The sequence below is a fragment of the Macrobrachium rosenbergii genome, chromosome 41 (genome assembly GCF_040412425.1).
Source record: "Macrobrachium rosenbergii isolate ZJJX-2024 chromosome 41, ASM4041242v1, whole genome shotgun sequence".
In the NCBI taxonomy this organism is placed as follows: Eukaryota; Metazoa; Arthropoda; class Malacostraca; order Decapoda; family Palaemonidae; genus Macrobrachium; species Macrobrachium rosenbergii.
Window position 1 is genome coordinate 59,399,342 of NC_089781.1, and position 15,223 is coordinate 59,414,564.

At 40.5% G+C, this 15,223-nt stretch overlaps 1 protein-coding gene across 2 annotated transcripts in view; it reads left to right on the forward strand.

The window, feature by feature from the left end:
* Positions 1 to 14,837, forward strand: part of LOC136826876 (probable cytochrome P450 49a1) — a 98,677-nt gene extending 83,840 nt beyond the window's left edge. For both annotated transcript variants that reach the window (XM_067084404.1, XM_067084405.1), the window contains 5 exons: positions 6,695 to 6,863; positions 7,640 to 7,809; positions 8,393 to 8,471; positions 9,995 to 10,198; positions 14,557 to 14,837. In XM_067084404.1, coding sequence (XP_066940505.1) covers positions 6,695 to 6,863; positions 7,640 to 7,809; positions 8,393 to 8,471; positions 9,995 to 10,198; positions 14,557 to 14,673 — 739 coding nt within the window. In that variant the 3' untranslated portion in view covers positions 14,674 to 14,837. The remainder of the gene's footprint in view (positions 1 to 6,694; positions 6,864 to 7,639; positions 7,810 to 8,392; positions 8,472 to 9,994; positions 10,199 to 14,556) is intronic.
* The last annotated feature ends 386 nt before the right edge of the window (positions 14,838 to 15,223 follow it).

Genomic DNA, 15,223 nt, shown 5'->3' on the forward strand with positions numbered 1-15,223 from the left:
TGAACTTTACTCCTAAGGGTTTGTGGAAGCTGTGACATTGCAATAACACAATTTGGGACAATTTTAGATTTAACAGAACGCAAAGTGAGTTAGAAAACACTTGCAAAAGAATAATTACTTTAGATTTGGTTGCCTGGTAACTTTATAATGTGACTCGAACAATTGAATTATAGGACCATGTATGGGCTATGGCCAACAAATGAAAAGAAAGGTTATTGTTCAAGAATTAAATACACGGTTACTTAATTTTAAGATAAATGCATGCAGTTAGTACAATCTGCCTTGAAGAGGCTGTGTAAATGAAAAACAAGCGTTTATTTTTGTAAATGACGTCCCCTTTTTCGCGATACTGTAATGATATAGTTCACTATACATATTCCCATTGATAATTTATCTTACTAGCGATACTTTTATGCAGCCTACGGATTTGGCTTAGCTGTATGCGGGCGAGAGTATTCCATGAGATTTTAGTCGCTAACCCATGACTCGCTGGTACATGCGTCCTGCCTCGAGTTCTCCATGTTTGTGAGCTGAACAGACAAAGATGTGGGGTCTTGGACCAAACAGAGATCACCGGAAGGAATGGAAGGAAAAGGGATAATAATAACAAAGGAAAATTACCAAGGCGATTGAATGAGCCGACCATGAAGGCGGGACCGTCCTCAGAGCTTCACGAAAGGGGTATTTTAAATCCTGAGGCAGAGTTTATGACTCGCGATTCATTAAAATAAAGATAACTAAATGACTAAAAGAAAGTAAATGATATTGGCAGAAGAGCTAAGGGAAAAAGAGTGAGGGTTTTATTGTGTTAGGCGGGAATTTATTGTCCTTTGCCTATAAATTACAGCCGGACTATCACTTTGATCCCAGGGCGAGAAAGTGCACCGAGCGCGGCTCCTTCAGGAGGGCTGACACGCCTCCCGGTGCCAAGGTATGTAGGCGCAAAGGGGCGTTGCCACTTCTCACTCTGTTATTTCTTAATGGTTATACATTTGGCGTGAGAATGGTATCGTATTTGAGTGCCTCTTGTGGGGATAGTTGGGAAGATTAATAGAAGGTGATAAGAGATAGAAGTTCTGAGAGCGGAGAAAGTAGAGAGGCCTGGCGTCCCCTTCTGGATTAGGGTGCCAAGACCTTTGAAGATGGAAATAGCGCTTTGGAGTGCCATGGGAGCTCTAGAGCTCTTTGTAAACTACCTGGAATTTCCCACGCCCGTAGTAATTTCGCCTCGAGCACTCTTAATGGGACAGTCGTCCTGGCCGGGGAAGAAGGAGGGCCCACGCTGACCCGGAGCGACACGGAGTACCACCTGGGCCTGCTGATCGACAGCTGAAAGCAGGAGTGTTGCATCTGGGTTCTACCATGATCCGTCGTAGCTCTTGTAGTTCATCGGCCAAGGGAGATGGCAGAATCCTGACTTGCAATTGCGTCGTGACGAGCTTTGGGGCAGAGAGGCGGTCGGAAGCTGGCGTGAAGCGGCCGCAGAGTGTTGTTGATAGCTCAGGCACGGGTTGCGAGCCGCACCTGCAGGCGAGCTTCGCGGTGTCCGGGAGAACCGTCTCTCTCTGACCGGCGCTGTTATGGTGCCAGGCGGAAGAGAGAGAGGTCCTGAGTTGGATCCGTGAATGGAGATCGGCGTAAGCGCTCTGGCGCTGGCACTGGGGCAGTCGGGGCGCTATCAGAGTTTGCCGGCTGCCGTCGGTCAGAATGAATGACTTGGCCACCACTGGGGCATGCAAAGTGGCACCCGGCAGAGAATTTGGCATCCTGAAGGGAGATCTGATTGGGAGCCTAGCACTGCTTTGGTGAGGCCGGACGCAAGTGGATCGGGAACGATCGAGGGCCACTGGCCACATCGTACTCAGGTGGCACTGGTGGACATACGTCCTGGTACCCAGGGCGACAGTCTTAGCTGAAAAGGGAAGAAGCGGGAGAATTACCGCGCCAGCGGTGATTCAGGTAATGCTGGACCCCTGGGTGTCGTGATTTAGCGGGGACTGAAAGTCCTTTCCCAGGATGGCGTCTGGCCTCGGGAGATGGCTTGCTACTGCAAGATTGCAAATTTTTGATTGGTGAGTCTTGTGACTCTCAATTGGACCCGTAGGGAGTATCATTTTAAATTGATTTATTCCCTCGATGCATTGGAGTTTTGCGTCTATTGGCGATAGCTCCGGCGAACTCATCGCCGGATGAGGAGATTCTTGGCCTTCTTGAGTCACCGAATGCAGTGACTGCTGGCCCAGTGGCTACCTCGTGGAGGAGTCACGTGCCTCCTGAGCCCGCCGGCGGGAGAGACCTGACTTGGGATCTGTAATGGCCAAGGCGGCGGTGGGAGTAGTTGATTTATTATTGCGTGGGCATTTTGCCCATGCGGAGAATAGCCATAACCCTTGCGCCCGTGCAAAGGTCTGGCTAAAGTCTTTCGCGCTGCCCTGTGGAGGCGCGGGCGAGTTATTTGTCAGTTTCCGGGGAGAGAGAGAGCGGTTTCTTGTTCCGGCACTGTTCGGAGGAATGCGTTTTCTTGCAATAATGGCAAGTTAGGGAGAAGCACCTGAAATTCCCATTTTGTAGGAATTTGGACTCCGAGGAGGGGTGAAGTTATTTTCCGCCCCATGGATCCTTCTTGAGGTGGTGGGTTTCCCACATATCTGCTATTCGGCAACACTCCGTGAGTCGCTTTGCTGGGGCTTTTCACTATGAGTGGCGAGGCAGGAGGCGTGGCGCGAAATGCTCAATTAAACATCGAGTACCTCGGCGGTGTTAGTATCGCCAGATCGAGCCATTTTGTCGCGATCGCTCCAGATGAGTGCGCCCAATCGGACAAGTCTGGCCTGCTTCTACTGGGCTGCTCTCTCCATACGTCTCCTCCACCGCTCAGGGGTAATCTCGTCGCCGTAACTGCTTGGCGTCACGGCCCAATTTCCCGATCGTCTGCGGGAAGGCGTGGTAGGCAGGAACCTTTCGCCCAGGAATTTAGTGAGAACAGGAGATTTCTGCGGGGAGAGATCGCGCACTCCAGGACTCGTTCGGCCCTTCCAAGCCATGCTTCAGGCCGGACTCCGTCCATTTTGGCATGAAAGTAGGCTTGGCTGAGGCACTCATTCCGCGGCAGGGGCGGGGGTGGCGTCCTGTCGTTTCTACTACTTCCTGGAGCTCATGAGCACGTTCTCTCTCTCTCTCCTGTTCTTGGGCAATTTCTGTCTCTCTCTCTTTCTTCACGTTCTCTCTCTCCTCTCTGCCGCGTTCTTTTCCTCGTTGTTCTTGTGAGCAATTGGTTCTCTCTCCTCTCGTTGTTCTTGTTCAATTCCGTTTCCCTCTCTCTCTGCACGTTCTTTATCCTCCTGCTCTTGACAGGTCGTTTCTCTCTCCTCACGTTCTTTATCCTTCTCCTGCTCTTGGGCAATTCTTTCTCTCTCTCTCTCTCCTCACGTTCTTTTGCTCTCTCCGCCTTGGCATCATCCACTCGCTCTTGAGCCCATGCTCTCAGATCTTGCCCCAATAGTCCCATGTCCTTCCCAGCGGACATGTAATTTGAAATCCTCGTTTTTGTTGTTGAACTCTAGTATTAGCCATTTGAAATAATGGTTATATGGTATGTCTGAAAAGACTCAGATTTGTCTGAAAGACTCAATTGCAGGAATCTGAAACACTCAATGGTTCAGACTGCAGGAGAAATGGATCTGTCTGGAATAAGACAGGTGATTGAAATAAAAGTCTGAGAGACCTTTTTGATAAAATTTGATATGTATGGAAGAGCGTGGTTGTTCTTAGCGAACGAATTTTAATGTGTCTCGAAGGCGTAGTTGGATTTGTCGCATTCCGGACTTGGCCGGCTGGCGTGAAGTTAAGGAAGTTGTTTCTAACGAACTAGATGATCAGTCCGTAAGGAGAAGCAGTGTGTGTGAACTACTCTATATAATGTCTCAAAGGACTTAATTTTGGGTTTCCGCGGGAATGAGAGATTCTCACCACGTGCAGCGTGATTTTTGTATGAGTCTCGAGGACTGGAGTTTGGAGGAATTCTGCGCCACGTGCGTGTAGAATTTAGGAGTCTCTGAGGACTGGAATTTGAAATTCTCGCCACGTCGCGACGTAAATTAGGAGTCCGCACTTAGGACTTGGAGATTGTGGAATTTGGAGAATTCTCGCCCGCGTCACGGCCATTAGAATTTTTAGGAGTCACTTAGGACTTGGAATTCACGATTCGTCCTTGGACTTAAGAAATTACTAACGAAAACTAAAGAAAAATGTATGCTGGAAATGAATGGAAAACAATGCTCCACATGCGGGCATGGCGGGCGTGGGGAGTGCAGGTCGTTTGGCCAGCACCGGATGATTCACGGGTGAATAGACCCGTGTATTTATATACCGTCTGGGATTCAGGAGAATTTCCAGTCGTCACGAGGAGGATAACAGTACAGCCTGAAAGCCAAATTTTCCAGCTAAGCAATTTTAATTTGCTTTCCACAACACTACTCGAATACTAACTACACTGGGGAGAATTTTCCTTAGTAAGCTGACAAGTCGTATCCCACGTGCATAGAATTTTATTCAGCGCCTATTAACATGGATTCCGCTAATTAAATCACGAAGTAAGGAATTATCACGGAGAATTTCTTTTCGCACTATTCCTCAGAGAAGCAAAAATTCATAGCAGAGATTTTGCACAGGAGGAATTTCGCACTTTATTCCTCCAGAGCAAAGGATAGTTAGCACTGGTTGTATTTCTAACTACCTATCCTGAAAGGCATGCATTAAGCGAATCTAATATAGGCGGTTCTTTTCTCTCAGTGAATTACATCGTCCCTATTTCTAATTCCTAGGAACGATCCACCACGTTATAAAAAGGGTTTTGCTAAGGTAACACATTATACGTGGAATTTTCTGGATCTGTGTCTAGTTTTACACAAAGGTTCATGGTGTCTCGTACCCAGCTTAGCTTTTTGCTAATAGCGATCTGGCAAGTTACTGCAAATGCAATAAAGCAACACTAGGAGCTGCAACTGCAAAGACGAGATCTATGGCCAGAATTAGCCATTTTCACGTTTTTCCGTGGTGTTAGTTTTGAAATATGCTCTGTGAGACAGGTAGCAACAATTTAAGGTAACCGTTCTGACTTCGTGAGTGAAAACGTAAAAGAGGAAAACCGAAAGGAGAATTTCCGCATGAGCATAGAGGCTCTTATTTGCACAGAAATATTAAATGGCTCACGTGGGCAAATTAAAGTGGTGTATTTACATAAATGATATCAGTACAGGAAAGAGGAGCCTCAAGTAGATTACTATCCTGAAGGAGATCCTACTGGATTGAATGACTGGGGGATTCGAACCTACGATCCGAAGCTTCAGAAACAGAGTCCTGAAGTAGAATATGCGCATTATACGCCAGTAATGAAAATAGACAAAGAATAATAGATTCGAGGCTGCACTGAGGGTGCGAAAGGAGTAATAAAGAATTAATACTGCCGTGCAAGAGGTGCACGGACATTGAACCGAGGAGATTTCTGGCTTTCTCTTTGGGAAATATTCACGAGACAAAGCGTGACTGGAAGTAGAATCTTCCAGGGCACTTTACCTTAGCAGATTTTCCGGTAGCGTAGAGCGGTCCGTGGATGACTTGCGATTTCGAGGACGAAGTTTCTTCCCGTGGTGAGATGCAGGGCTTCCGTGAGAGCAGCGATGGGAACTCCTCGAAACTCCAAGCAATGGCGTGTGGGCTCGAGGAGAATGCGGTCCGAAGGGCAGGAAAGTATATACTTTGGGAAAAGGCCACGTGGTTGAGATACAGGGCATCTCGGTGGGGCCAGGTGTTGAGGCGTCTTCAAGTTCACTCCATATCTTCCAGCCCAGCGTGTGTGTGTCCGCCTCATTGGGTTCTGCTTTATCCTCCTATGGGGCAGGGGAAGCGTCAAGCACAGATGCTTTGACTCATTGCCTGCTGCGCAGAAAGTTTAGCCTGTGGGAGAAACACCCAGAAGCCAGATTACTTTTGCCTACGAAGGAAGATCTTTATCAAAAATGGGAGCGCCTTTAATCTTTTAAGCCTGTTTTTAATTCGATAGACAGATGGTCTGCTCATTCTAAATGGCTGGCAGTAAATGAAACACGACAGAACAACCAACAACAACAAAGGAGGGGAGGGGCAATTTGCTAGCGAATTCTTGCTAATCATAATAATATATATATATATGTATGTATATATATTATATGTGTGTATGTGTGTGTGTGTGCGTGTGTGTGTGTTTTAGTGTATAAAAATATCTTCTCTGTTAGGTGGCTAAAAATAAATTTAATTTTAGTTTCATTTGTTTCCTCCACAAAACCCAGATAAACTCCAATGGGCATTAAGTAAGAACGTAAAGAAAAAATAGTGTATACTAGAAGGGAATATCTCAAATGAGACATTGATAAACAAGGTCCACCCTTTGGGCCTTTGATGCCCCTTATTCCGGGTTAAAAGTAGCCCTGAGTTGAGGTCTAAAAATAGAAACTTCTTCTCTGTTATACTTTCATAAGCGTTTGTGCCCATGTTTATTCACGTACTTGCATTTCGCTTTAGAAAAGTTGTTCTCACTTTCTTCTTAGATTATATAAATAACTCTAATTTTACTGGATAAGATAATACCTGGAAATAGATTAAAATGGAAAATGTTATTTCCTCTTAGTAAGTTAATTTTTGTAGATTTTACCCACAGGATTGCAGATCAAAATATCTGCCAGACTGAAGCTGCTCTGTTGTCAAAGACTAGGGCTGACGAAGATGAGAACCTCACTCTCATGGAGAAATTACTACTGACACCAGGATTATCGCGGAAGGACGTCGTGACCCTCATTTTGGATATGCTTTTCGCCGGAGTTGACACGGTATGACCGAAACTACTCTCTCTCTCTCTCTCTCTCTCTCTCTCTCTCTCTCTCTCTCTCTCTCTCTCTCTCTCTCTCACCACTGGCTGCGCCATGGGAACACGAAAATTATTCTGATCTCCAGTAGCTGAATGCTCGTTTAACCCATATTTGCTTGTTCAAACAAAACCGAGCTGTGCTTTAACAGCATGCGTGCTACCTATTTATAAATGTTATACTTGCAGTGAAATTTAATGACAACACATGCTGTTTCAGTCGTCCCCTTTATTGGGTACCAATGCAGATTATTAAAACACGTTGATTTTTGTTCGGAATATATTCGAACAACAATTCTCAGAAAGTGCTAAATATCACATGCAAATTCTACCTGCCGTGTTTGGTGAAGTCTTGTCTAAGAAATCATGCTGAGTATTTCAGATTTAATGGTTGAAAATAAGCAATCATTGCAAAATTGTTTTGCCTAGGTAATACTTGCAGGAAACAAAGACATACAAAGAGTTTACTTCAAAGATTATACTTCTTCCGCATTAGCCTTAAATGATTACAGCCGATAGTCCGAGCCCGATAGTCCGAAGGTCCGATAGTGAATTTTTATGGGTGTTTACTGGTTACAATAATGGAGGGGGGGGGGACTGATTGTCCGTCGGACTATCGGGCTGCTGTCGGACTATCATCTATAGGGCGGTCACCCTTATGAATATATAAAGTGTCAAACCATCCTCAGAGAGAGAGAAAAATCAAAGACTGCTTTTTTCAGTCCACGTTGTCTTTTCCAGACGTCGCACACCATAGGATTTACCCTGTATCTCCTGGCCAAGAATCCTGATTGCCAAGCCAAGTTGCAAGAGGAAATGGACAGCGTTATCGGAGACCACGAAGGTCCTCTCACTTCAAAACACATCGCCCAATTGTCTTATCTGAAAGCAGTTGTCAAGGAATCGTTAAGGTCATCCATCAGCTATTCAAAGGCACTTTTACATAAACAGTGACGAATATCTTAATCGATGTTCCGATCATTTACTAATATTAATTTTGCATTGTAACGAAGTATGTGCGTTAATTTACAGATGTCACGCAATTTTTGCAATATCACAGTCAATAATTACGTTGAGGCGGCATGCTTACCCTACATCCTTAAAATAATTAATTGTTTCGGACTCCTTTTTTTTTTGCCTCGATCTTTAAAGCCGTTCCTTCAGTCAGAGATTGTGGTCTTGCTTGATAAGTCATCTTCAGCAGTTCAACAAAATCTTTCAAGCTTGTTCTCGTAATACTTGGAAGTTTTATAACGCTGATCATATAGTTAATATCATTATTTATTATGCAAATTACCCACGTGCTATTCAGTTGTGTACATTACAACCTTTACAACTCATTTAAGCCGAAATTCACTGAAACACGATAAATCGCTCTTTTTTTTTAATACCTTTATTATTCTAGTGAAATCTAATGCTATATACAGTATGTTCCACATTTAACGTGTTTAATATTATTTCATTTTCTTAACGAGCCTCTAATTCTTCCGACAGAGTCTTTCCCTTGACCACGGGTACGGTGAGAGCGCTGGAGAAGGACCTAGTACTCAGTGGGTATCAGGTGCCCAAAGGAGTAAGTACCATTCTCTATATATATCTATCTATATCTCTCTATCTCTCTCTATATATATCTATATATATATATATAGTATATATATATATATATATATATATACTCATTGTATGTATATATATATATATATATATATATATATATATATATATATATATATATATATATATATATATATATATATATATATATATATATATATATATATATATATATATATATATATATATATATATATATATATTATATTATATTATATTATATTATATTATATATATTTATATATAGGCTTTATACTGAAACAAGGAACATCTAAAGAATATTTTTCTAGTGTATTTTCTTTGAGGATTTTAGGTTTCCAGAAAGAACTTGTCCGAAAAGATGATTAAAGTGGGAAGTTGAAGATTTCGGGAAAACCGCAACAGAAAAACTGTGTATATTATTCCAGTCAGCATGAAGTTCTTGTGTTCCCTTGTATACCGGCTCAAGTCTTGTCGGAATAAACAACAGAGTCCCTGTCACTGAAACGATGCTTCCTGGACTATCGTAGTTCCGAAAGGATAGAATCGAAATAAGAAATATCATTGTAAAATGGAGACTTTTTGCGTTCCAAAGTCGCGTCCAAACCAAGCATAATGTTTCATAGACCTCATTGCAAACTGGTAAACGAGTAAGCAACACCTGAGTAAGGTCACTCATACTGGGATTTATGGGCAAATATCAAAAATTAATTCACAGAAAACTATTTATAATATTTCCTGTATATTTTTGTAACGTTTTGTGATCTAGACAACTATCATGTGGAAGACAGATCCTTTGATACACTTCATATTTTTCTCTGGCAAGTTCTCACCAAGATTTTAGTCTTATTATCAGCATTCTTATAGAATTAAAACAGTGTATTTAAATAACTTAATGTTTTCTGTTTTGTGAAATAGATGAGTATTTGAGGCTTCCTGAAGTAGGAAAAAATTGCATCAGTGTGTCTACTTTTCCGTCTCCTTACAATTTTTTCTCCACGTTTCCACACAGATTAGCCTTTGTGTATGTACTCCCTTTTTTATTGCGATATGGTAGCCATTTATGAGTTGTAGGATTTTCAGTCATCCACGTGTTTCAGCATTGGAAGACCTTAGAAAACAGGCTTAAGAATAGCAAATGATCAATCTTTGCTATTGCTATTTGTAGTATGCACTGTATACACACACACACACACACACACACACACACATATATATATATATATATATATATATATATATATATATATATATATATATATATATATATGTGTGTGTGTGTGTGTGTGTATGTGTGTGTGTGTGTGTGTGTGTGTGTCAGATTTTATTTTTGTGGGTAAGTATACGCATAAAAATGGGACTGCATCATTCACATAATAATGACCCACCCTCAACTCTTATCCATGTGGCGTTTCCGACCTAACTTTCTTTTTCGTATCCGCTTAGCCTTGACCTAAAATCCCAGAGAAACATTTGTAACAACATTTTGCGTCAACTTTCCAGTGGTCAGCAGTTTTGTTTGGCATGAAGATGGGCCATGACGAACGAAACTTTCCCCGTCCAAGTGAATTTATACCCGAGAGATTCCTGAGACACAAGCCTTTGGGGCCAATCCATCCCTATGCGACCTTTCCCTTCGGCGTTGGAACGCGCATGTGCATCGGGAGACGAATTGCAGAACAAGAACTCTACATATTTCTCGCCAGGGTAAGAGCCTAAAGTCCCAAAGATTTATTCATTCATTTGTTGTACAGCCTTGCCCAATTGTGATGCAACAGGATTCTTTTGTATCGTCCAAAATCTCAGAATCAGCGTAATGGTTGCCAAGTTGCGTTAAACTTTTTTTTATTTCCAGTGTCATACATGTCGATATGTTTGCGAATTCTAAAATTATTTCCTTTATGGGTATATGAATATGATCTCTTTTATGCATTGGTATGATTCGTAATCTACGTGACATGAATTATTTTTTCCTTTTTTACATTGTTTGGCTCAAAGTTCGGTGCGGTCTTCGCAACTATCTCTACAATATAACAGTAGACCTAATAAGCTTAATGGTCATATAAGATTTTCAAAACAGGAATATGAATTACAAAAAGTTTTCTTTTAATTTTGAAGTTTTAGGCTACGTTCAAACTGCCTGTATGTTGCTAAATGATTTATAGGCCTAACAAAAATTATTTAAGTTTCTCAGATGTAAGCTCTCTTCCTAAAGGATTTACTTTTAGAGATTACCTGTTCTTTAAAGGTTAAAAGATATAATTCTTTAAATTATATCGAGAAGATGGTTATTAATCTAAATATTTATTAGTGATAATGCAGAGGATTATGCAACACTTTTCTTTAACTGACGAAGAATGTTATTTTCTTGAAAGTCCTTCTGTTTGCTTTTGGCGTATAAGCTAACTTGAAGTGCAAAAATGCATACACAATTTCATATGCTTTCTGACCAGAAATTTTTAATATAGAGATGTGATTGCTAGGTGTAATGTATTTATAGCAAGTAAAGAAAACTAACACGCGCAGGCTTTGGAACAAAATCATGGCACTAACAAAAGTGTAACTGCATAGGCGAATATTTGCTGATAAACCATTATTTTCGAAGTGGTTAAGAAATATAACATAAACAACATTAATTTTCATGACAATCCAAATATTCCTATAATAAATATACAATGAATATTTTCAAGATGTTTCATTGTCTCTGTTCACTGTAGACCTATGTTCCATGTGGTTCATGTTGCCGCTACTCCAGTGGTCGCGTCACACAGGCCCCGCCCACCCGTTGATATCAGTGGATGCGTTTTAGCTACAGTAATACTTTCGTATTTATTTATATGCATTTTTTTCAGTGTCGATGGATAAAAATAATCAAACAGGACTATTTCCAATTTTATGGTTACAATAAAAGCCAGTATCATAATTTTATGAAAACTTTTTATGATTTTTCTTATCAATTAACATTTGACTCTAGGTTTGATAAAGAAATTTTCATGTCGAACGCTTTGGCGATGATTGAACGAAAGTTTTGAAAATGTTTCATCACTGTTTTTCCGAAATTTGGTTACAAGTGATATTTTCTTACAGTTTTGATATATGTGACAGATTTCACTCTTATGACACATTGTATAGCCTTATTTTATGAGATAAACGTGTTTTCGCATTCAAATAAGACAGTAAGCATTTAGCTGCCAATTAGTGAATTTTGAACGAAATCCTCTGCTGTCATGTAACATCAATTCTGAGCATGGCTGTACCTGATGCTTATTTTCCCTTAGCAGAGGTGTCTTCTCCAACCAGATTACGACCCACTGCAGCCATCTAACTGTCAGGTGGATATTTCAGTGCTTAGGTCAATAGAAGCAGATAGGCTCTTGTGATCAAATGTATTTACTTTAACAAGACCCCTCTATTTATGTATTATATATATATATATATATATATATATATATATATATATATATATATATATATATATATAATATATATATGTTAAATTTACTGTGAAATATATAGTTATTATTTCACAGAGTACCTCAATAATACGGAAGGTTCAAAGAGGAGAGTCAATATATATATATATATATATATATATATATATATATATATATATATATATATATATATATATATATTTTTTTTTTTATTTTTTAGCTTTCAGAGGATCGTCTGCCTCCATCTTGAAATTCAAGGAACCAAATAAACAAACTGAGACATGTCAGACCTATACATAAGCAGACGATCGTCAACGACTTACTCCGCCTAACCCTGGCCTGTGACTTGGGTGTTAGGTCTTGTCCCCGCGGGGATCGCCTCCATGTGACCTTTGCACCATCAGCATCCTTTCTCCTTCGGGGTGTTCACTAACATAATCCTTTCCGCTTGTTTATTCAGCTTATTTTCCACGAATTCGTAAATTATATGACACGTGGTAGAATCCCCGTAGTTGTTTCCTTTGTTTCTATCCATGGTCTTCTTGGAACACGTCATGAGAGCTTTTTCTGCTATGAGGAGTATGATTTTCTCCGCGCTACGAAATAAGGAATTCATTTTATTCCTATCCGCGTTATGATTCGTTTCCCAGCCATGTTTTGCCATAGGTGAGGTCTGATTGAAATATCTGATATTCTGTCCGTGCTGTTTGGTCCTTTCTTTGCGTGTTGTGTTAGTCTGTTCGCAATATGTCTCGCCACAGTCGTTTCATGGTGCAACCTGTATCCACCTCTCCCCTCCTCCCTCCCCAGCCAAGCAGTTTTTTTGACGATTTAGTTCCTTATTGTTTATTTTTATAACTCCCTACCGATCAGTACTGTTTTCTAGCCCCCTGTTGAGCCGTTTAATCATGGTGTTGTTTGGAATAACTATAGTTTTCCTGTCGTTCTTTCTTTCCCTTCTTTGCTTTTCCCCGTAATATTGACTTCTGGTTTTGCTATTTTGCTATATGCCTTGTTCCACCAGTGATTTGGGTAGCCTAAATTCTTAAAACTGCCCCTTGGGTTGTCCAGTTCCCCCTATATTCTACTTATCCCCCTTCCTTTATAGCAGGGGGAGAAAGGAAGGGAGATCCCGGTTTTATATGTTTTTACTGAAAAGTAAGAGGGAAAATCTGGAGTATATGGTCTATAGGAAAGCTACGCATGTTAACTCATACATAGTATATATGTTTTCGAGTCACAGCTCAGAAATAAAAATATTTATGATGACGGGGTGATAGTCAGGGCCCATAGAATCAGTAGCCCACCTCAATTAGAGGGAGAACTGGACTACCTAAGGGACAGTTTAAGAATTTAATAGAAGCCGTAAGTATAAATCAACAACGGCCAGCATTAGGCATACAAACGAGCACGGACTTCATCCCCCCGTCTTCAAGGAACCCACATGACATCTGTGAGAATCAGAATGAGACAGAAATTACCGATAACGGACTAAATCAAAACTATCGGCCAGAAACGGAAATCACTCCCTCGCTCACACCCTTTGTTGTACTGTACATCATGGCTTAGGGCTTTCCTAGAGCACTAGAAATACCCTTGCTTCCCACAGACCACCTGCTAGAGAATGAGACCCACACACCAATAGAAATGCATCACTCCAATGACGTCATATTTTGCATTTTAGGCCTAGCTGTTAAGTCTGCAAGTTGTAATAAAAAAAATTGTTCATGTCAATTTGTAATTTAGTCATGAAGGCGCCGCCTATAAGCAAGAAACGGTCCGTCGACTATAAGAAGTAAATGAAAGCAAACATGAATAATCTTTTTTTTCCTGAGAAGCTTCCCTGCAGGCAAAATGAAGACGTATAGACTGAATCTAGGAATAAATAAAAAGATAATCTCGGCCAAAAAATGCCCTTGGCTTCAATAGAAATATCTATATGTATTTGTACAAATATATATATATATATATATATATATATATATATATATATATATATATATATATATATATATATATATATATATATATATATATATATATATGTATATGTGTGTGTGTGTGTGTGTTTGTATGACCAAATAAAATCGTTTAGGGCCAGTTCAATTTTATTGTAATTTTCTAAATGAGGACCAGTCTGGCAGACAGGGACACATAATAGGAATGCAGAATTCATATGCACTAGCATTATTCCTGAAGCTCTTGTTCCTCTAGGCCTTTATCTTTTAAAGATTTTCTCTGGTGTGTGAATGTGTGTTTAAACTATTGTTTATCCTGGCGGATCTTTCCTAGATAGTGACCCCCAACAAAGTTCGGGGGTAGTTATCTAGAACTAATATTTCTTGTGGGTCATTATTTTTATATTTAGTCTTTTGTTTATGTCGTTACGGTAATCCCCAACGGCTTGTACCAAACACGCCGCAAAGGTGGATACATACCGGTTTAAAACCCTTGGGAGTCACTATCTAGGAAAGATCCATCGTGGCTACAGAGAAGTGGCAGGAATGAGACATAGCACAAGAAAGCCTTTGAACGATTGTTTACACAAAAATAGACGCGACATGTAAAAGTTCACCTACAGCAGTTTCACTGATTTTTTTAAACTAATCAATGGCAATCTTCCTCTTGCAGGTGATGCACAGATACTCGGTCTCTTACCAGTATGAAGACATGGACATCATCAGCCGATTAGTTCACGTCCCTTCCCAGCCTCTGCGCTTTTCTTTCAGTGAGAGGAGGAGTCGCTGAGGCCAAACAGCCATTTTACGAGTGACTCGAGTATGGTCTTGACATCACTCCAAACATCACTTGTTTTGGTAAACTACTTCATATGTTACATGACAAGAAATTGCCAAAGAAGTCAATTTTGTATAACTACTCTTATCGAATTAAACGTGTGCAATATCTTCTCACCGTACGCTATTAAACTTACCTAGAGTGTGAACCTAGAATTAAAATATATAAGTTATTAGTTATGAATAAAGCATAACAAATGCAACTGTCTACACACGTGCGTTCTTTAGATATTTTGGAGCTACATTATAAAAAATATGTACATAAACTTCTGTGTCACAAGAAATCTGTTCGGGCGCGTCCTACCCTCTTCCCCTAGATACTCTGTTGAAATTGATAACACTCAGATGATACGGTTCAGTGATTGTTTGATTCTTGATCCTGCCAGGCTTTGCAAATCCCTTCCTGCTTTATATTTTATGGCATCTTTTAACCTTCCTTTAAGAGGCAAAATGTCCTTTCTTCATGGTTAAGCCAGGCCTTTTCTTCCTTTTTTTCATTTTTT